We start from the raw sequence: 23,481 nt of genomic DNA on the forward strand, positions 1-23,481 counted from the left end.
GCTGCATTTTGATCTGCTTTGCAGTGAGCAGAGGTCACCTCCTCTCCTGCAGGACTGAGTGACCAGGGCATGGGCGAATTGAGTCAGACCATCTAGCCCATCCAGTTCAGCATCCTCTTCCATGCTGAGGCCAGCCAGTTGCCCGAAAGGGTACAAGCTGGGCATGGAGGCAAGAGTTGCCTAGTTATTGCCCACACCCTACACAGGTATACTACCTCTGAACATGAAGGTTTCATTTGGTCATGTTCTTTGAAGAAGTATTTCCTTTTAGGTGTCCTAAATCTCCCTCCCATCAGCTTCTGTACTTTTGACAACTGCGATGAAATTTTGGCAGTGCAGTTTGTCACAGAGATGAGAAAAATCTAGCTGTATATTCCATCTTTACAGCTGTCAAAAATGCAGGAACCCTCCCTTCTTCTTCTGTTTGCCTGACCCCATCCTCTCTTCAATGTGGTTCACATAAGGACTATTTATTTTCCTCCGACTGAGCCTTGTGCCTTCAAGTAGGAGTGTGAGCAGGCAGAGATTCAACAGGTGCCCAGCTGAAAGTGTGAATCATGCCTACTCAGTTTTATCTTGTGCCCTGTGAATATCATGAGTGACACATTTATTTCTAGACCATTTCTAGAAATATTGAGCTGGTGTCTCAATATTTCTGAGTCTTTCAGGGGGCACCAAGAATTGTCTGCAGACTGCTCCAAATGCCTATTTACTCCGAAGCCATGCCCAATTGATTCAATCAGCCAGTATAATGTGGGGACCTAGGACTGAGGAGATCTCTATTCCCTGGATTTGTGTCAGTTACTTTCAAAGATAAGCCCAAGAGGATGTAGGGTAGCATCTTCTACTGCTGTGTAGGAGAGAATGGATTTTGTTCAGAGGGCCTTCGTTTCGGAAATGGAGAATGTGAAAATGATCTTGTCTGGAGAGATGGACTCCTATTTTGAATTTTTTTTTGTCAATAACATTTGACCTATGTAGGTATTTTACTTGCTGTAGTGGGATTTTACATCCTTAGTGCTGGGATTTGTGATGGTTTGGGAGAACTGCACACATGCATACTAAAATGTGCTAGTTGAGCTCTTGCCAATGAACAGTCTCAGAAGTTTGCTAATATAATATAACTACAGGTATGACTTATCATTTGGACTCTATTATTATGTCCATTGATCATGGCAGTGGGTTACAGTGTCCGACTGGAGTTGGAGTCCTGGGTTCAAAAGTTGGTTGAAAACTCGTGATCCCACCCACATATTCCTCATGTTCGTTTTTGCTTTAAGACAGTAAGAAGAGCCCTGCTGGATCAGACCAGGAGTCCATCCAGTCCAGCGTCCTTTCTCACACACCTAATTGTCCTGGTGGGCCAAACAAAGAACATAAAGGCCAAGGCCTCCCTGCCTCCATGTTGCCTCCTAGTACTGGTATTCAGCAGTTTCCTGCCTCTGGAAGTTCCCGTTAGTCACCAGGGCTAGTCACCAGGGAATCCATCTTAATTCCCTTTTAAAGCTGTCTCTCATTGTCACTAGGTACATTGGCAACGATTTCCACAATTTAATCTCTTGTCGAGTAAAGAAGTATTTCCTTTTGTGTGTCCTTCAGCTTCATTGGGTGCTCCTGAGCGCTAATATTTTGGGAGAGAGAGAAAAATTTCTGTCCACTTTTCTGCTCCATACATCTATGTGTTGTAAACCTTTGTCATGTATTTCTCTCCCCCCATTTTATTTCTTTTGCTAAACTGAAAAGTCCCTGACTCCTTGGCTTTTCCTACCTGAATACAATTCTTCCCTGTCTGACTACCTGGATTGCAATTCTTACCTTTTACTTACTTAATGCCAGTGTGGTTGTTGGTGTCATTTATGATCGTTTAGTTAAAATAGATGTGATGACACAAATGGAAGACCCCCCCCCTCCTGACCAGCTTATGTTTTCCTGTGCAGGTATTTATAGCCTGGATATGTCGGGGAGGGGGGGGGCTAGCCAAAAGGCTCTTGGTCCTTGCCTCACAGCCCATGGCCTTGTCTGGCAGGTTGATCCATCTGGCTAACCAGTCAAGATGTCTCATCTGCTTATTTTCTTTTGCTTGTTATGTAATTTTTTTTAAGTGAGGAGCTTTTGTAAGCTGTTTTGGGTCCCCAGGGAGAAAAGTGGGGTAAAAAATGTACTAAATAAATAAGGAGTTGACAATGATCTTGAAAAGAGGTGACCAGAGAGCTTACAAAAGTCTTCTTTTGTCCCTGCAGGGTGGAGGAAGGGGATTAAGCTCCAGGTGAGAATTCCCAGTGTGGGGGAAATGAGCCAAAAGAAACACAGAGGCCCTTGTTGGATTTAACCCACGGGGATGTGCTGATGACGGCTGAGATTCAAGAGCAAAGGTGCCAGTCTGAAAGGCCGCAGGGGACAAGGCCACAGGAGGGAGCTAATGAACCCAGGATGTTTGCAGAAGTGTGGACAGCCGCCACTAACAGAACTAGATCAATCAAAAAGAGTCCAGTAGCACCTTTAAGACTAACCAATTTTATTGTAGCATAAGCTTTCGAGAATCACAGTTCTCTTCGTCAGATGCATGGTTTTTTTGATTTTGCTACCACAGACTAACACGGCTAACTCCTCTGCATCTAGAACTAGATCAAGTGTCAGTTTGGTGCCCACTGGGAGAACCTCCATGTGAGCCCTATAGAGGAGAAAGAACCCAGCCAGAAACGGGATCTCTGTATAGATAATAGAAATCGTGCAGGAGAGAAGTCATATGAATTCTGTAGAATCAGGAGAGCTTTTGCCAGAGAGGTGATTTGAGTAGGGGGAAAAAATCCCAGCCTTAAAATAGTATTTCCCTGTCATGAACAGGGGGATGCCGTCACATCTAGCTGAGCCCTTTGTTGCGCATCAGCCAATCTGAAGTGTAGAGAAATGTTCAAAATGCCCTGAGCATGTGATTCAACGCTTTGAGTACAAGAGCCGAACTAAACGTTATGATTTATAATGTGTGGGGTCAGAGTTCTCTGATAGTCAGACGTCAGGAATGGGGTGACCTTGTTTTCCAAGTGGACCAGGCCACGATTCAGATCAGGATGGCGGTACTGAGGGAGACAGGGCTCTGCTCCCCGCCATTTCCCCGACCATTTCCCTACGATTTTCCCCTAGGGCCACTATTTCCCCAATGGGAGGGAGACCTGGGTTCAGATCCCCACTGAGCCATGAAGTTCATTGGGTAATGTTGGGTCAGTCACATTCTTTTTGCCTATCCTGCCTGCCCAGATTGTGGTGAAGATACAAATGGAGCTGGAGAGAACTCTGTGCGCCTCTCTGAGCTCTGCAGGAGAAAGGATGGGGTAAAAAGTGTAACAGAACATGAAAATAGTAACAATATTAATGGTACCTAAGATCGATATAGGGTGTCAGACTATGGATGACAGGATATGGTAGACAGGTCCTTGCACCATTGCAACAAGTCCAAGCTCTTGGTTAAATGGTTTTATTCAGAAATCCAATCTTTCCATATATATTTCCTTAGAGTTACTCAGAGGCAAGAAAGCATCTCAGCAGTACATACTTCCTTGACAGGAACAGAGACTTGAGGAAAGTACAACTCTAAATACCCACTCATGTCCCCCCTCCCAGCTAGACCACAGGTTTGCGGGCGAAAGGGTCTGGGAATGCATGAAAGTAAACTGTAACATTTCAGAGAGTGCAAGGTCACTTCTGTGAGCTTCAAAGAAACAAGATAACACAGCTGGGTTCTCTGGCTGTTAGAGAAACGAAAGTGTTGGTTAGAGCATTTGCAAAATGCAAACAAGGTACAGCACTAGCAGCATTAGCAATGGTTCAACACATAGAACAACGTTATGGATGTAGGGGTACAGACATGACATTGGGCTTTTGGAATGCTCAGAGTAACATACATCTTAGTGAGCCTAACGACAGCCCTTTAAGGTAAGCCAATTCCTGTATTGTGGATGAAGAGCAGAATCTGGGTACACTAATGCCACCAGTTTGTGGCAGTGGTGTGATTTGAATCTGGGACTTTTCAGCTCATGGTATTCAACACTGTACCATGCCAACTCACACGTTGCTAGCTGACACTAAACCAGTGACATACACAGTGGTTCCTGCCAATAGAGTTTCTTGGTGTCTGCTGCTGCTTTGACAAAGCATCTCTTCCCCAAATCAAAGAACCAATCCTGGCTTTTCTCTACCTTGCTGGAGAAAAAGGTGTCCTTGCATTTTTTCCCCACCTTTCTGAGATCTGCACATAAAGACCTGGAGAATGGTTATTTACATTCACATCCCACCTTTTCCCATGGTTCAAGGCACAGTGTCCTCCAGTTGTTGGTCCCTTTTGTACATCAAGATTAAAATGGATTAAGGCTGGATTAAGCAGCGACTCTCAACATACCTACAGGGAAGTATTTGTCAGTTATTGTCGGGTGAATGAGTAGGAGTGTATCTTGATTATCTTAAAGTAAAGCAGCTGTCACTTTGGCTGTCACTTTGTTCCCATGGTCCAATGCTTTAAAGTTTAGGAGCCACATATTTAAAAGGTGTGTACCTTCCCATATAATCCCAGTGACCAACTACTGTCTTCAGGCTGCTTTCTACCAGCTGTTCCCCCAGCCTTCCTGGCATCAACCTGTTGGGATTTTTACAAGTGTCATTCTCGTCAGTCATGAAAGAGTTAATTTGTGTTTAGTTAGAGACAACTAGTTTGCATAAGACCAGTTAGATGTCGAGTTGTTCTTCCTGCCAGGGTAAAAGGGGAGTTGCATGCTTAATGAAAAGATCTAGGATTGATTATTGTCTGACCAGATTTATTGGGGGGCGATTGACATTCTTTCCTTTACTCAGGATGCCATTGCTCTCCAGTTAGTTAGACCGCTATCTTCAGGATGTAAGGATGTAGGAAGGAAGTTAGCTCTTCTTTATTTTATTTCCAATGTCTGCTTTATTATTTTTCCCTGTATGTAGTAAACATTTATTTTAGAAGCTGAACACATGAGTCTGTGATTCTTTATCTGCTGTGCAAATTTTCTACTCTGCAACAATATTTATCCAACACAACCACAGCCTGCGCCTTCTCCACTGCAGCTCCCACTTCATGGAACGGACTCCCAAGGAACGGAGAGGGTGCCATTTTTTGAAACTTTTGGGAGGTGCTGCCAGGCCACTTTATTTCCCAGGCTTTTCAGTTCTGAGGCGTATCAGAGGGCCTCAGAGGTCTTTGGAGTTTTGTTGTTGTCAATTTAAAACAGCAACCTTTTTTTGGGTGGTTGATAAGCTGCCTTGAGCTATGGGGAAAGGCGGGATGTGAATGTTTTAAATATATAACCATTCTCCAGATTTAAGTCTTTTATGTACAGATCTCAAAAGGGAGAAAGGAATATGTAAGGGCAGAAAAGTGCAACAAAATGATGACAGGATTTCTTTTTAACTTTGGAAACAATCACACACTTTGCTTGTTATAGAGCACCTTTAGGGACTTTAATTTTAGGAACAACCACATAACTGTTTATAAAATCATGAATGTGAAAATGTTCTTCCTTTCTCATCATACTAGAATGGGGGCAACTTGTCACCCAATTCAATTGAATGGCAGTTGATTCCCCAACATATACCTTTGAGCCCTTTAGTAGTCTTTTCACAGCTTTTCATAGCTACTAAAGGAATAGGATATCTTATCTCTGGGTTATTGGCAACCGTAGCTCGGGGTAGGTGCCCAATGGGTGACCATTCTGGTGCCTTGACCAGGATAACCAAGGAAGGCCTGATCTTAGAAGCTAAGTAGGGTTGATCTGGGACAATTATTATATGGGAGGCTTGCAAGACAGTCGCTGTGCAGTGGCAGTCAAGGACAAATCACCTCTCTTAGTCTCTTGCCTTGAAAAGCCCAGCAGGGGTTGCCAAAAATCAACTATGACTTGATGGTGCTTTCCACCACCAGTAGCCAAGGGTTAATACTTGGGTTGCAGTGTAACTAAATTCTCTGCTAAAAGAAACGGAAGGTCAATTTTTGCTGATTCCCCCCCTCCTACTGCAGACGCCTAGTTGACTCCTCATACTGCTGGGGTGGGGGGTCCTCTGCCCCACACCCAACAAGCAAAATTGCTGGGAGATCAGAGAGCTGGGGGGGGGGGAGGAAATTTCCATTCTGCTGACATAAGATTCCTCCGTTAGTGGAAAATTTAGTCAGGGCACAACCCTTTATCTCAATTTGCTTTAAAACTTTCACATCCTGATGTCGGTGTCTCAAGCTGTTGCTTGCCATAAGAGCTGGGCCTGCACAACTTTTCTTCTGGTTAGTTGGTAACCCTTTCATAGCAATTGGAGAAGATAGGGGGTGGGAATTATATCTATCTCTGCATTCAAGGGGGGGGGGGAGGTGTTTATAGTGCAAACCTATGCACTTTTGCCTGAAAGCAATCCCCACTTCCAGCGAGGCTTACTCCCAAGTAAGTGTGCATAGGGTTGATGGCAGCTTTAAACTTGAGGAAAGGAAAGTTGGATTTTTGTTTTGTTTTTTTACAGGACTTGGTTTTCCTTGTGATTTATCAAACTCTGTCAAAGTCCGAGGAAAACAACCTCTGTCAGATTGCTTGCTGCTAAAACCAGAGGATAAAACCCGAGTCCAGGGAGAGACGCGAGCCCTGGCAAGTGGCTTCTCGCGTTGGGAGACACTCGAAGGGTTACATGCTGATCTCGGAAGCAGTTGAGAAATTTGAGCAGGGGGTGGGGACGCGAAGGAGGAACACACGAGCCTTCCTCTTTGGAGGGACTTTGGCTTCTCTTTTTTTGAATGGCTGCAGGAGAGGTGAGTGCAAAGGGGGCGCGGAGGGAGGGGGACAAAACTAGGGACCCAGGCGAATGAAGGCAAGCAGGAGCGGGGGAGATAGCAGAGGGATCCCCCAGCCCCCTAAGTTGATCAACAAACTCCCCCACCCCCGCCACGAGGCGAAGGGGCGGCTTGCCTTCAAAGCCTGACCTCCCCCGCAAAAAGCCTCATCCTTTAATCTTCCCATTCCCAAATAAAGGGAAGTCTAAATATAGAAATGCCGAATAAATGCGTTCATTTCCCCAGCGCCAGTGTTTTCATCTAGATCCGAAACTTCTTTCTTTCGAGGCTGTCAGCGAGAGGAAGTACAATGGGACTTGATAGCCTCCTATAAGAACCCCTGTTTTTTCGTAACCGGGGCATAGTAAATGGAGACCTGGTGTGGTGTTGTGGTTAGGGTATGTTCTGGGAGAGGCAGCTTCAAGTACCTTGAAGGAAGGGGTAGGGTGGAGGATAAAAATATAAATGATAAATGAAGAGCTATAGAAAGTCACAGGGCTGCTCTTGTGTGGATCTTCACACTCCAGGGTAAATGTCCTGTGTCCCCAAACACGAAAGGGGGAGGGATTTTTTGAGATTATTTGATACAAATATGTGACCCTGAACCACTTTATTTAATTACTGCACTGCTGTCAAAACTAGGTTGGGTAAAGAGCAACAGCCAACTGTTCTAGTGTGAACCGGTGTGTCTAGTTGCTGCCTCTTTCTCTGGGATGACTTGTGTGTTTTTAAAAAGTGGGTGGCAGGCGGAAATAGCAATGGAAACAAAATGATGGGGAAGAATGTCACCCAATATAGTTCCAACTGGCATGCAGATGTAAAGCAAAAGGCTGATCTCTATCCTAAAATGGTGTTAATAAAAAGAAAGCCCCCGTTAATTTACTTTAAAAGCTGTTCAGCAGAGACTAATAGAGGTCAAGTGATTATTTTTTTAATCCAGTGGAGCACAGTGGCTAAGGGAGAACAATAAGTAGGTATCCTGAAATCCAAAAAAATGTATTTTAACAATTGCTTCCTAGATAGCTTTAGGCAAGCAACAATTTCTTGACCCCTCCCCCCACCCTTGCAATATGGGCATGATGTGAAAAGCTTTCAGCAGCCATCAGCTTCTTTATGAAGATGGTTTTAAAAGCACATCCTATAATTGCCTCACCACATTCTCTATTTTCCTTTTTTCCCTTATCTGTCCCAACTGATACTCCGTTCCTGGTATTTCAATCTTTCTTCTTCTTCTTCTTCCGTCCACATACCAACCCTGCCCTGTATGTATTGCCAAAGGAACAGAATTTCTTCACAGGCTGCCCCCAAAGGCCCACTCAGGCCTTGAGGATGGAGGTGTTGCTAGGAGACAGGCCCTGAACAAAATGGCTGTCATAGTTGGGCCTGCTGCTTCCAGAGGAAGATGTAGAGTTGCCAACCACTCAGAGAAAAAAATGTCCTGCCCCTTTCATAGAGGCTTAAAGGGATATTATTTATCCAGAGATGTTATTTGCCTCCATGCTATGAGGTTTCTACTGCCCATTTCCACATATTAAGCCTTTATTTAAAAAGACAGGACATTTTTCCCTCCAGGTTTTCAACAGTTCTAGGGAGATGTATTGTCAAAGGCTTTCATGGTCGGAGAACGATGGTTGTTGTGGATTTTCCAGGCTGCATAGCTGTGGTCTTGGCATTGTTGTTCCTGACATTTCACCAGCAGCTGTGACTGGCATCTTCAGAGGTGTAGCACCAAAAGACAGAGATCTCTCAGTGTCACAGAGATCTCTGTCTTTTGGTGCTACACCTCTGAAGATGCCAGTCACAGCTGCTGGTGAAATGTCAGGAACTACAATGCCAAGACCACGGCTATGCAGCCCGGAAAATCCACAACAACCAAAGTTCTAGGGAGATGCAATAAAGTATCTTCATACGAGAATGGAGTTTTCATTCTTTCCCAATCTTTTTGGAAGGGCAAAGGAGTCAGCTGAGGTTTCTGTTGCATTCATGGTCAAAGCTGGGTTTGAACTTGAGACTTCTGAATTCATGGCTCAGGCTCTTTGCCATGGTAGATCTCAGTGACACCCACTCAGTCCTTCATGTAAGTGTGCATTTTCTCTTCTTCCTGCTCTCTGGTAAAGAAAACGTATGCATTTGTAAGGTGGCACATGCAAGTGTTTGCTCCTTTCTTACTTGTTTGCCTTTTTTAACCATTCTGTTATGCATGTCTGTTGCCCAGGGAGAAATTGCCCCTGCAAATCAGGAACCAAGGAAGAGCTTTGTGGCCTCTGACAGTTGCAGATCATTTGCCACAAAGGAAGTCATCCTCTTGCAGAGACAAAACCCAGGAAACGAGGAAGAAGGTTACTTGTTTTCTCAGTTCTGTTACAGATTCTGAAATACAGAATCTGTATTTGAGAAAAATCAAGTTTTCTGCCTGGAATCAACCAGAAAGCAGTATTATCAGTGACTCTCTAGATTTCCATTGATAGAGTCGCAAGTAAAAGTGATGAAGGAGCAAAAGTCTGCAGGCGAAGAACGAGAAGGGGGACGAGAAGGTTCAGCAGCGGAATCAATTCACATAGATCAGCATGAAGAGATGGCAGAACGGACCAGATGGAGAGTGTGGCAAGAAGGCAAAGAGAAACCATGCTTAGAAGCCCAATGGCAGGAGTTCTGGGGAGGAAACATGGGGTGGGAGAAGGAGCCCAGCCCCTGGGAGGACGCCAAGGCCTTCCTGGCCTCCTTTGAGCAAGTGGCCAAAGCCTGCCAGTGGCCCAGGGAAGAGTGGGCTGCCCGGCTCCTGCCAGCACTGAGTGGAGAAGCCCAAAGGGCCTTTGGTAGGCTTGAAGTCACAGACAGGGAGGATTACAGGAAAGTGAAGGCAGCCATCTTGCGTGATGAAGCCAACCGCATGGAAACCTTGCGCCAGCACTTCCGGCAGTTCCGCTCGAGAGAGGTGGAAGATCCGCGCCGGATTTACAGCCAGCTACAGGAACTTTGCCACCGGTGGCTGAGGCCAGAGAGGCACTCAAAGGAGCAGATCCTGGAGCTGCTGATCCTGGAGCAGTTCCTCACCATCCTGCCACCGGAGCTACAGAGCTGGATCAGGGCTGGCTGCCCTGAGAATTGCACCCAAGCCGCAGCCCTGGTGGATGTTTTTTTCATCAACCACCAAGGGTGTACCAAGACTGGAAAATGGCAGGTGAGAATTTAATAGTTAATTCCCAGAGTCTTCAACAGAATATAAAATGTGGGCTGGTGTAGTTGCCATCATCTGTGATTGCTCAATTAACAATAGGTAGAACTGATACATTTAGGATAGGTAAGCCCCCATCAGCCACCTCCTGCTCCAGTTCAGTTCTGCCGAAGACCCTTTCAAATTACTTCTTTTGTATATTTCAGGCAGGTGCTCAGGACGGTCCCACACTTCGGAGAATCTCCAGTTTGGAGGAACCTCCATACTTGTGGCACTGCCACTCAAAATTCCCGTTTTTGCATTAACATTATTATGAAATTATTTACCTGAACAGAAAAAAAAATCTTTTTACATTAGATAAACATTTTCTGGTAAAAAGAGACAGCAATAGGTTACTGGTTACTTTCTGTTCGTCCTTGTCAGTAACCTCTGGTAACAATCTTTTCAGAACAATCTGGAATATTGTCTGTTTGCTGTGAATCCTCTAGCAGTTTTCCCTTTATGGGATTCTTTGCATTAATTATCTCCTTGAGCTTCACAACAACCCTGTGAGGTAGTTTCATGATTGCCACTATAGCGTAATGTAAAATATTCATATGCCATTTTCTGAAAACACTAACCCATCAAAGTAATCACTGACCCAAAGAAAATAAACTGCTTGCTCCTGTAGATATTGGTAGGGCTGCTTCCACATGGAGACAATTCTCTGGGTTGCCCACCACAATGGAAGACTTATTTCAAGCCTTAAAAAAAAACTGGTAATAGCTAGATTATTATAAGGATCGTTACAACGATGTATTGGCTCTCCTTTTCACCAAAACAAAGTATGTTTCTCATCCATTTTGTTGTGGAAATACAAGGGAAAATGTACAACTTGCACATTTCCCCTTACAACTCAGCAACAAAAGGGGCTAGAGATTTTTTACATGGATGCTCCCCAAAACAGTGCCAATATACAGAAGAAAGTTGAAGCTAAACGTCCATGTGGAAAGAACCCCAGTGAAGCTTTTCATGGCATGGACCTGAACATGTTCTTCCTCTCATTGCTGCAGATCAAACAGCTCTCCAGGAGACAGATACAGGCTCTGATTCAGAAACTAGTAACCTTGGGCTACAGGATACAAGAGTCTATAATAGCTGCATGGCAGAACAGAAAATTCCCTGGTGTAGTTTTTCCTAGCAGGCAGGTACACTGACAGAGTAAATGCTGCACTTGTTGGAATTTTGCCCAAAGTTATTTATTTATTTACATTACTTATAGTTTGCGTTTCTCACTGAGATCTGAGGTGGATTACTCAGTGTAATTCAATATGATCAATAACGGGGACATTCAGTAAACAGTACAACAGGGTATAGATAGCAGAAATGTGAAAACAGGCAGAAATCTGATACAGAGCTGAAACAAACCTAAGTAATTTGACAATACATATTAAATGACATGGAAATGGCCCAGTAGGAACACACTTACACTAACAGACAGTACACAGTAGCATAGTCTACTACAGTCCATATCCCTTTATCAAAGGATCTCTTTGAGTCATTTCCTTACAGCACAGCCCTATTACCTGAGTAAGAAAGAGCTGAATAGCTCAGTTTTGCACAGTTTGTAGAAAGCCAGGTGAGTGGGAGCTTTCCTGACCTCTTTAGGCAGGCCATTCTACTACAGAGAATGTGCATGTATGGATAGTTGTTGATTTTGCCTATTTGCAGGGTGGCACCTGTAGAAGGCCCTGTTCAGATGAGCAAAGGGAGAGAGACGGTCCTGTAGATATGAGGGACCAAGGCCATCAAGGTCATTGTATATGATAGCCCAAACCTTGACTTGAACCTAGTAACTGAGGGCTAGCCAGTGGAGTGACTACAGAATGGGAGTAATATGCATCCTCCCCCTAGTTCCTGATAATAATCGAGTTGTAGCGTTCTGCACCAACTGTAATCTCAGAGTTGATATTGAGGAGAGACCTATGCAGAGTGCATTACAGTAGTCAAACCATGGATCCAGGCGGCCAGATCAGCCATGTCAATGTAGGGGGCCATCTTAATAATAACTGTGCTTACATCTTCTGGGCTAGTCTGAGTCTGTAGAAGCATTTTATGCAGCTTGCTTTCCTAGCAGCAGCGCTGTGCCGAAGGCTGCAGATAGGTTCAGGAGGTGCAACAAAGAAGCGTGGCCTATGTCTACATTCAGACAGAGGTCATCCACTAAAGCCACCAGGGCCATCTCCATCCTATTTAAAGCATTTGTATCCCCTTCCCTTTCTTCCCAATTAGAGCCCTTTCAGTGGCAGTGAGCAGTCAAAAGACATTCAAAATCAACTTTAGAAAACAGTACCTATGTTAAAGACAAATCTCCCCAGGAAGGGGACTCTATAATTTTGGCACCTCAACTCAGAAAGCCATCTGTTTAGCCTTAGATGACAGGAGCACCTAACAACTGGACCCCTGAAGATGGCCATATAGATCTGGTAGGTTCTTATGGGAATACGCTGGTCCCAACATGCCTTCTTGAAAGTCCAGGCATCCCCTCTCCCCCACAGTTGTACTCAGTACTCACAGTTCAGCTGCTTTATGCCAGATCTTTACGAGGATCAGTGATCTCTAAAGAGCTTTATTTGTTCAGAAACAGCTATCTCAAATCATGCCCAAAAGGATTTGAGGTAGCAAACTGTCCCTCTTTCTCTTTAAAAAACCGCCTTGTTCTGAGTGGGGATCCTCTTTGCTGTTTCAGGGGCCATTGCAAGAGGTCTGTTTGGGTTCTCAAAGCACAGAGGAGGAAACCCTGGATCCTATGCAAAGAAAAGGCTACGAAGAAGTAAACAGTGAAGGCGAGATCCATTTGCTGGGTAAGGATTCCACTGAGTCTTCACCCCCACCCCCCAAAGGTGCTGATTTGGGTGATGAGATGCAACCTTGTGCTTTTGACAGCTACACAGAAGAAGGAGTTTTAGTTGATGCATCTGGCAGATGACACACAAAGTGACAGTATTTAAAAGTTCTCCATTGTACACCATTTAGCCTGGATATATACTGATCAGTAACAACATGAAAACACGTAAAATGTCCGAGTCCAAAATCTAAAGATCAACTAGATTTCCAAGGAATGAGCTTTTGAGAGTCAAAGCTCCCTTCAACAGATAAGAGGAGTGGAAAAAGGAAGGAGTCTTTATAATCCAGGTAGAGAATGGGAGGGGGTATTGTAAATTAGAGTGTCAGGAAGCTAGCTGTAATACATGTTGTAATTAGCTTGTTAAGAGCTGTAGTTCTCGAAAGCTTATGCTACAATAAAGGTGGTTAGTCTTAAAGGTGCTACTGGACTCTTTACTATTTTGCAACTACAAACTCAGCTAACTCCTCTGGATTGATAAGAGCAAGAATATGAAGTGTAGAAAAGTCTTATGTCTCAATTCAACCTTGGGTGATCCATTGTTCCAAATGTGCAAATAAACTCAATTTCAGCAATCTCACATTGTACTTTTCCTTTGAAGTTTCTGTGCTTGAGAACTGCTACTCTTTAAGTCAGCACCCTTGGAGACAGTTTTGTGTAGTGGTAGAGCAGTAGGACTGGAGAACTGGGTTTGATTCCCCATTCCTCCACTTGAAGCCAGCTGGGTGACCTTAGATCAGTCACAGTTTCTTGGAGCTCTCTCAGCCCCACCCGCCTCACAGGGTGATTGTTTTGAGGATACTAACACACTTGTAAACCGCTCTGCATGGGCGTTGTCTTAAAGGGCGGTATATAAATTGAATGTTGTTATTGTTGCTATTAAAACGTTGTTCCACTGGTTTTTGAATGTTGTGATTTTTTAATATCAGATTTACGTCCATTCATTCTTTTGCCAAGGAACTGTGTCCAATAAACAGAGCTGAAGGGCATTGCTGACATACTTGATAGCATATATAACACTGGAAGATGAACAAGTGAATGAGCCTGAGATTGTATAGCTGGTGTTTTTAGGTCCAGTGATTATGTTGGAAATGGATATGGGGACAGAGTCAGCACCTCGGTTTATTGTAAGCCCTGGTCCCAGAATTATTATCCATGATGGGAAGTGCATTGTTGTGGGTGAGGTCTTCAAGGCTGGGGGGGCTCTCTGTGAGTAAGAAAAGATTTGTATTTATTCATGTTCCATTTATTTAGTCTGTTCCATTTTCTTAGACTCGAGGCAGCATAAGAATAGGGGTTGCCAACAAGCCGAGGGGGAAGGTCTTGCCCCTTTAATAGGGGGGTTTAATGTGTGAAAATGGGCAGTTGAAGCTTTTTATGGCTTGGAGGTAAATAACATCAGCTGACAAATTACATCCTATCAAGTCTGTCTTACAAGGCCAGGACATATTTTTGCCCTTCAGGTTGCTGGCAACCCTACACATAGATCTTCAAGCTCCCTACTTTGCCCGGTTAGTCAGATTTTTCTCCTGGGAAATTTCTCCTGCAGTGGGACTGCTGGGAACAGTATACATTTACTTGCTTGTTTGAAAGATGTTTAAAAGAACCCTTTGCAAAACTTGAGGTGTATGCAGAGCTTGTTGGAACTCCTCCTATCCTTTACATAGTCAAGGGGTAAGCAGCAGAATAACAGAACAGGATTATAAACAAGGCCCAGGAAAAAAACATTTCCAGAGTCTCTCTGCTACCTTTTTTTAGGACAATCATGCAGAAAGATAGGCTCCTGGACCCTGAACCAGTTGTGCAAAAGAGGGAATTTTCACAGCAGCATCTTCTCCTACCCTCGCCTAACCTGCTGCCTCTTTCAAAATCCCCTTTTGCATGCCAATCATTTCTTCCTTTGCATCTGGTCGCTTAAACGATGGACTCCCTTTCTAAAGTCTCCCTTCCATCCCTCTCAGGCAGAGGAACCAAACGCCCAGGAGGGCACTTTGCTCCATCACTTCCTCCTGAAGGGCAGGAAACAGCTGGAGCTGGGCAAGCAAAGGTACTCCGACGTTCTGGAGGAAAGTCTGGTTATTGTTTATTTAGAGATTTTATATGCCTCTCTGAATATCTGCTTGATGCAGCTCACAAGTAAAAATAAAACCAGAACCAAAACGAGTATCACAGTAACACATGGTCTGTTTTTATGCATCCGTTCTAACCTGATACAGTTTACCATCCAATCCACGTTGTATGCAGAAGTGACGTAATGATGTCACAGATGTCACATGCACACCCCCTTATCCCTGGCCCCAGCCTTCCTGCCAAGCCTGACAGTGCCTGGTGGTAGTGGTCTGCTTTGGGGAGACAGCAGAGGGAAATCTTCCCCACTGAAGCACTGCAGACCTGCACTGAAAAGCTGCGATTTTTGTACACGCTGCCATGTTGTGACTGACTCACGGAGTTGCCAAGTTGTGATTGGCTCCACCCATGCCGTGTTGTGACTGTAGTTCCCAAGGCTTTTAAATTAAATGACTCCTAAAAACATAAAGTCTGCTTTCCCCTGCTGGAAACATGCCTGAACTACAAGCCGTAAGAAGCTGCAAGACCTGTCATTTCCTGATTTATTTTGAGTTGCTGATGTCAGATTCTAGGACAATTATGTTTTTCAGTGTATCCTTCAAAGAATGAAGATGCTTGGAGTATTTGACTCACAGGCAAGGTTGAAAAGTATTGGCTCTTTTTTCAGAAATCAGGCCTTGCTAGGCAAAGCAGCTCAGGTCTGGAGCATGCAGAAAATGGTCTTTCAAGGAGCTCCTGTGCCATTTGCCTGCAGATTCATTTCCCCCAAGAATCTTGGCTTTTGATTTCAAAGCAACAAACAGGTTTTAGTCCTCATTGTTTTTAAAGAGAGTCATATTTACTGTCCTCATCACATATCTCTAGCTAACGAAATTCTTGATGTCCTGTAAGAAAAAAAATGAATAAATTGGGTTTATGAAAATGTTTCCGCCTCCCTATCGGAAGGTGATTAATTCTGCCATAGGAGATTAGCCAATATGTATATATGTACAAAATTAGAATCATTCTTTTTGGTGACTCAAAGTCCGGGTGATTAAATTATGCTACAAGTATTGGCTTTTGTGAAAGGCTCTGGATTTTGAAGTTCAAATGTATGATCTTCTGTTGTGCCTTTACCCTACTAATTGTGTAACAAGATTAGACGTGTGTGTGTTTGTCTGTGGTGTTTTTTTTTTCCTGTTCCAAGAAACAGATGAACTTTGGGGAGACAGATATGGTCAAGCAGAGTTTGACAGAGCCAGGCCAAAGGACCATGTTTTGGCAAGTCCTGCAGGAGGACGGTGGGAACATAGATACTTTGGGTAAGAATCTCTTATGCTTAGGTACAGTCAATCCAGTAAACATCACCGTAAATGTTAGAATTTGAAATTGTGTGTGCATGTGTGTTTATCTACGTAGGCTTCACTTACATACACCCAAACACAAAAATGACCTTACATTAAGTTTTAATACATTCACTGTGTAAAATAGCTACCGTCACACAGATGCCCATCAAAAGGTGAGAAGGTGTAGAAATTTGGATTTTACCAGAATGGATAGTTGAGTGCCTGTTCTTCGCCTTTCTCTACCTTGGGCTCCTGTTTCTTCCCTCTGCTTTTGCTTCCCATGTTGGGATGTGTTGATTGCTAGGCAAGCAAATAGGTTTGAGAGGACGGTGTGAATTGGTATCGTGTCCCCACTGGCTCCCTGTACATATCCTAGAGGGAGGGGTGTGTACTTCTGTCCCATATGAAAGCATGTAGATTCCTCACAGACACGTATATGATTGGATGTCCATTCAGGTACAGTCAGTCCAATATAATAAGTTTAAATATGTTCATTGAGTATTGTGGTTATTTCAATGAATGTTGTTATTATTAATTTTTAAGTAATTAAGTGATTATTCTTACGAAGTGGTAGGAAAATATATGAACCGTGAAGATGAGTGTGTTAGTGAGTGCCTTACTGTCTTTTCTAGGGAGTTTTATACTGTCTTTCTCCCCTCCCTCCCAATTTCCTTCCTTTCTCTGTCATTTTTGGCCCTCACCCTTGTCCACTGTCTTTGCTTCAGGGCTACTCACACCAGCTTTTCCTACATCTGTAATTGAAGGGGTGTTAGTTCCTAGACATGCAAATTAAGTCTGAGGAGAGAGAGGGAATTGGTTAATGATGTCTCAGAAGCCCTGATTACTTCCTTCAGAAAAAGATAACAGTGACCTTCCTTTTCCTTAGTATGTAGGCCTCTTGGAATTTTGGCAAAGGATAGTGGGTACCAGCACAAAATAGCTCATGTGAGGGATAGAACTACTCACAAAACGGATGCCAGAGAGGTAAAACCAATCACGGATCATTGGGGGGGGGGGTTTCCACAAAATACTGGAAGGTTCCAAGCCAAGGATACTCCTATGATAGAGGCAGCTGTTTTGGAGTGGGTGCTCCCTGCAGACACAAAGGTGATACCCCTGGGGCTCTTCTGAAGCACTTCTTGTTCCAGTTAGGGCTACTTTCACTTAGAGATTATTCTGTATGTAGTTGTCACTGTGGTGAATACAGAGGCATTTGGAGTGGCAGTTGTAGCAGCAGCAGGTCTGCCACAGGAAAACACTGCCATGTGGAAAGGTGATTATTTTGCCTGGCATTTACTTATAAGTAAGCACAAAAATATTGCTTGTGGCATTATTTTGTTTTACGTTTAATTTTCCTGAAAGATCCATGGCTCAATGGTAGAGCATTTGCTTGGCATGCAGAAGGTCTCAGGTTCAATCCCCAAGATCTCCAGTTGAAAGGATCAGGTAGGAAGTGATGCAAAAGACCTCTGCCTGAGATGCTGAAGAGCCACGGGCAGTCTGAGTAGACAAGACTGACCTTGATTCAGTATCTGGTCTGATTCAGTATAAGGCAGCTTCTTGTGTTCAAATTAGAAAGTCTAAACCCCAAAAATATATGAATATTAATATTTTTAATCCAAATATATCTGGAATAATTCTCCATTTCTCTCCATTCTAGAGGGATTTTTGGTTCCTAAATCTGGCCTTGCCTCCCACCTTGAAAAAGAAGAAGAGATGTTGGTCCAGTTCCTGGAGGAAAGAGAAACACTCCCAGGCCCAGGTGCAGGTAAGAGACTGGAGAAGGGTATCTGAGTGATTCTTATAGTTTGGGAAGGACTCTGACATTCTCTTGGAGGCCCACAGAACACTCCAGCTGTTTTTCCTTTGCACTTAATCCTGAGCAGTTTGAAAAAAATAAAAGGCCAGCCTGTTACCTGCATATACATGCAAGTAAAGACAATAAAACAGGGAAAGGGAACAAAATGAGGAAGAAATAATTAAAGTTCCTTGATTTGCAAATAAGATTGTCTCATATGTCATATGAGACAAGATTGTCTCATCTTGCCCCCTTATGAGACAATATGTACAGATTGTCTCATAAGGGGGAAAATCTTCCACCAAAAAATCAGGTTTGGATAAACCTCAGAGAATTGTTACAGGACAGAAATTGCACAATTACTCCAAGCTTTCATGAGAGAGTTACTTGTTTGGATCCTATGATCTGTGAGCATAAGGACTGAGGAGCCTTACTTTTTTCCTGCCTGCTTCTGAGTTTGGGAAAGTGAATGTTTTGGGTCAGAGGATTGTGGAGGCTGCTAGCACTGTCTGTGGCTTTGGAGGTGGGGTGCAGGCAGAAAGGGGGAAAATGGCTTTCTCCTTCCTCTTCTGTGAGTGCCAATTCTGTTGAGAGGCAGGAGGCTGGTTTCGGCTCCTTCTCAACCCCCTGATCCACACAGTTATTAGTCCAAATAAGTTCCGGAACTCTGAGGAATCAAGTTTTCTGAAGTCAAAAGGGCTTCCTAAGGTGAACAGGGAAAGAATCCGGTTGACCTTAGGCGGTCACACACTCTCAACTTAACCTACTTCACAGGGTCAATGTGAGAAAAAATGAGGAGAGGACAACGATGTAAGCTGCTTTGTGGTGCCCATTTGGGAGAAAGGGGGGTATAAATGAAGTAAGTAGAGCTTAGTTTAGCAGAAAGGTCCAGAATCAGCTGGACAGGAAGGTTGAAGTAAGGTCTCTAAGCTGTCCAGGCCACAGAACCGGTTCCTCTCTTTGTCTCTTTCAGGTGATGTGAAGAGGATCAAGAAGGAGGTCTCAGAGGAGGATGAATCTGGTCCAGATGAAACATGGGAATCGTCAACAGAAGTAACCCAAGTGGATATTCCTGGGACATCTGAAATTCACAAGCAGACATGTGAGTCCCAAGGGCAACAGTTCAAGAAGGAACAGAAAGGGAGTTTAGAATGTCTTTCTGCTGCCAGTAGCAACATTTATGCAGTAAATACAGAGGGGGGGAAGTCCTTGTTTAATAGGTATGGGGGAAAATACAAACCTAGACTTCGTTCTCATGCACACTGGCAGGAACACCAACGAACAACTGATATCAGAGGAAAAACTCCAGCAAAGATATTTCTTTGATCAACACTGGGCAGCTCTTACAGGCAAGAAGCAATTCAGACTCTATGAATATGTGAAGAAAGATAATTTGACTGGGTCTCAGAGTCAAGTCGAGACATTGGACAAGTGTCCCAAGTGCGGGGAAAACATCCATTCTAGAAAGCTCTTAGAGAGTCACCAAGGAGTTTACACCAAAGGGAGCTCCTGTAAATGTCCTGAGTGTGGAAAATGTTTCAGATACAGACAAAATTTGCTAAAGCATCGGGAACGTCACACCAGAGAGAATCTGCACGAATGTCCCGAGTGTGGGAAAAGCTTCCTTTATAAAAAAAAATTAACAAGACATCTGAAAGTCCATACAGAAGAGCGACCTTTTGAACGTCCTCAGTGTGGGAAATGCTTCAAAAAGAAAGAACGTTTCATGAGTCACGAGACCAGCCACACAGGAGAGAAACCCTTCAGATGCCTGGAGTGTGGGAGGAATTTCACCCGGAATTTCACATTGGTCCGGCATCAGGAAACTCACCAGCGATGGAGATCTCAAGAGTGCCCATAGAGTGTTTCAGTCATTAGCTCTTTGCATATTGATATAAGGCCATAGATCATTTATGCTTCCTGAGTGGTAACTACTTCCTCAGGAAGGCCACTTTGAGAAATGTTTTTAAACATTTATTTATTTGGGCCAGGGGTGGGGATGTGAGTTGATGGGGGACATGGTAGAGGTTTCGTGCCAGGGAATGTTTTGTTATCTGACATAATGCTAGAAGCTCAAGGTAAAACTAAGTGAAATAGGATTGGATTCAACACAGGTTTTTAAACGGTTCTATTTTACACTCTCATTTATTCATTTATGGCATTTGCTGCCATTGACTACAGTCATGGCCACTTCGACGTTAAATGTACAGAGAGGTGCTTAGAGATGACCTGGGGGAACAAATGTAAGAAGAGCCCTGTTGGAAAAGAACAGCTGCCCATCTAGTCCAGCATCTTGTCTCACAGCCAGTTGCCCTCGAGGGATAGCAAACTGCCCAGACCGTCTCCTGATGTTGCTTCTATTCACTTGGCTTCTCAGAAGCATTCGGCTAGCTGCTGTTAGGAACAGGGTGGTGAATTAGATGGACCTGTGATGTGATCCAGTGTGTGTGTGTGTGTTGGGGGGGGGGGGTCCTGGTTTGATCTGTGCCTTTTAATCTTTCAACAGGGAAACTGTGGAGTCAGGTAGAGTTTGTTAGTGAAAACAGCGTAGGTCTGGCATTGAATGCCTTGAACCAGCAAGTGCCTGTGTTCATCAATTGCGCTATCAATAAAGATGAACCAGCACAAAATATTCACCCTTGCATAATTGGACAGGTGGCAAAAATTCACTATTCCTTGGGATGGGATATGAATGCCATTGCTGCAGTATTTTGTTCTTAAAAGTTTAGCCAAGAAGAATACTGTGACAGTCCTCAATACAAATAGAGGGGTGTTGTCAATACAGACAGGAGAGAAAGCCAGCAAGAAGGTCTTGGCTGTGGTCTTGAAAAGGTGTGAGTGGAGAGTTTACAAGACTTCTCTCTGTCTCTGCAGGTGGCAGAAAGAGGATTAAGCTCAAAGTGGAGAATTCCCAGTATGGAAGAAGAGAGTCTGAGGAAACACACAGGACTGTGCTACATTTAACCCCAAAGAATATGTCAGAAACCACTGAGACTCAAGAGCAGGCATGCAGGTCCCAAAGGCAGCATACAGCTGCCAAGATTGAAACCACAGTGTCGGCAAGGCCCAAACAATCTCCAAGCACGGGAGAAGATATTGTTGCAGATCGTCATGATGTGATGCATGCTGGAGAGAATTTTCACAAATGTCCTGTGCGCATGGAAGACTTCCACCTAAACCTCAGTAAACATCAGAGACTCCCTATAGGAGAGAAGCAATATGATTTCTCCCATGGGAGGAGAAGCTTCCTGCAGAGAGAACATTTGATTAGACATCAGCGTCGACATATAAGAAAGAAAACTTATGAATGCCCCGATTGTGGGAAAAGCTTACGTTCCAGCGGTTCATTTAAGTCCCATCAGAGAATTCATACTGGAGAAAGGCCTTACGGTTGTTCCTACTGCGCAAAATCCTTCAATCAGAGCATTCATCTAGAGCGACATCAGAAAGTCCATACAGGGGAGAAACCATACGGGTGTCTGGAGTGTGGGAGAACCTTTAGCCGCAAAGATACGTTGGTAAAACATCAAAGAACCCATGCAGGACACCAGCAGTGTGTAGACTGCGACAGTTAAGAGTTGTGCAGGGGGGAGGGGGAGGGAAGCCAGCCATTTAAAACATTGTTAAGAATCCAAAGGGTGGCAAAAGCCGACTGTGTAATTTTCACATTGGCAAGAATTTACGTATTTATTTCAATCAAACAAGGCTATCAAAAGCCTCAAGAAAAGTGTCTTTGGCTTGCTAGTTGTGCTTTCCTAAGCAAAGAGACTTTGATAGCAACAGACTCAGACAAGGGTGACTCTGTGTAGGATAGTACTGTAGACCAAGTGCTCTCCTGAGTTCTGCGTCTAGTTGGCTTTCTTTCTTGAGAGTGGATGATTTGGAGCTGAGTTGACCAGTGGCCACTCTGCAGATGGGTCCCCCTACATTATGCTTTACAGAGGTAGGTGCTACATTTGTTCCCTGCATTATTCGAATGGAATGTGTAGCTGGATAAAAACATTCTAACTGTCATGCTTGCAATGCTTTTTTGTTATTTTTCTTGGCAGAGTGAAGGCAGCATACAACAGATAAACCAATTTTAGAATAACATACAAGCAATCAAACAAAAAATACAGATCATTAACACCTGCCAGTTAAATGCAATTGTCTTCGACCAGAAAAAATTAATAGAGGAACCCCTTTGCAAAAGCTAAGCACACCCAGCGGAAAACCTTTTGTGAAATTACACAGTGGGTTGAGAAAGTGGCTAGGGAGAACTTTTTCTCCTGTAATACTAGAACTCGGGGGCAGCCAATGGGGCACTTGGGGACAATAGATTCAGGACGGACAAAAAGAAGTACTTCTTGATTCAACAAGTGATTAAATTGTGGAATTCACTGCTTGTTGCCTCCCTTCTTTACATGGAGCTTCCATTTAGCTATCGTGACTAAGATAGGCCTCCTCCTGCCATGCGTCTGTTCAGTCTTTCGTTTTTATCGCCATCGAAGCACCTAGGCATTATCACATCCATGCCTGGTGGCAGTGATTTCCGCATGAAGACGTGACTTTCTCTGCTGTTCAAAACCTCTTGCTGATTTGAAAATTAGATGGATCTTGAAACTGGTCTAGTGACACTTCCCTTAAACTGTTGAGCAAAATGTTGATAAACTCAGGATTGCTCGTTAAGAGAATCCAAAGCTTTGCTCTTGCTAGAAAAAAAAGACCAAGCAAGACTGATGTCCCCCCTCCGATGGCAGAGAAAGATTCATTTGCATCTCCTTTAAGGTAAAGGTAGTCCCCTGTGCAAGCACCAAGTCATTACTGACTCATGGGGGGATGTCGCATCACAATGTTTTCTTGGCAGACTTTTTATGGGGTAGTTTTCTGTTGCCTTCTCCAGTCCTCTACACTTTACCCCCAGGAAACTGGGTACTCATTTTACCGACCTCAGAAGGATGGAAGGCTGAGTCATCCTTGAGCTGGCTACCTGAACCTGGCTTCCACCAGGATCGAACTCAGGGCGTGAGCAGAGCTTGGATTGCAGTACTGCAGCTTATCACTATGCGCCACGGGGCTCTTATCTTAAAGGGCATCTCCCTTAAGGCATAATTATATGATATATTGTTCCCAGGTCTTTCCAGAATCTTCCTTGGGTCCAGTCTAGTTGATGTGAGGAGGCTGCTCCATGCTTGAAATGTAATTCCCAGGTTTGTGAAAGCCAGATTCAGATTGGGAAGGCAGCACCTAGGGAGGCAGGGCTTCAGATGTTTTCCAACCTGAAATGGCTCTGGAGAGCTGACAGTCTCCACACACCCCACTGGGTGTGGGTGTGTGCTACATTTGTACAGATGCACTACATGCATGTTTCCACAACAGGATAAATAGTTGTTCCCAGGGGCCATTTCAGGTCGGGAAGGGGAGCCTGCA

The 23,481-nt window shown here is 44.0% G+C and overlaps 1 protein-coding gene across 2 annotated transcripts; it reads left to right on the forward strand.

Annotated features, from left to right (window-relative positions):
* The first annotated feature begins 6,722 nt into the window (after window positions 1–6,722).
* Window positions 6,723–22,451, forward strand: LOC129327143 (zinc finger and SCAN domain-containing protein 30-like). 2 transcript variants are annotated; one of them, XM_054975612.1, is made up of 8 exons: window positions 6,723–6,802; window positions 9,039–10,004; window positions 12,727–12,841; window positions 14,844–14,929; window positions 16,136–16,250; window positions 17,935–18,042; window positions 19,046–19,174; window positions 20,947–22,451. In XM_054975612.1, the coding sequence occupies exons 2-8, from the start codon at window positions 9,309–9,311 to the stop codon at window positions 21,645–21,647; spliced, it is 1,950 nt and encodes a 649-aa protein (XP_054831587.1). In that variant the 5' UTR covers window positions 6,723–6,802; window positions 9,039–9,308; the 3' UTR covers window positions 21,648–22,451. The 2 variants fall into 2 exon arrangements, with proteins under 2 accessions (XP_054831587.1, XP_054831588.1); XM_054975613.1 differs by having other exon boundaries at window positions 16,142–16,250.
* Window positions 22,452–23,481: the final 1,030 nt, after the last annotated feature.

This window comes from Eublepharis macularius, chromosome 4 (genome assembly GCF_028583425.1).
Source record: "Eublepharis macularius isolate TG4126 chromosome 4, MPM_Emac_v1.0, whole genome shotgun sequence".
Lineage (NCBI taxonomy): Eukaryota > Metazoa > Chordata > Lepidosauria > Squamata > Eublepharidae > Eublepharis > Eublepharis macularius.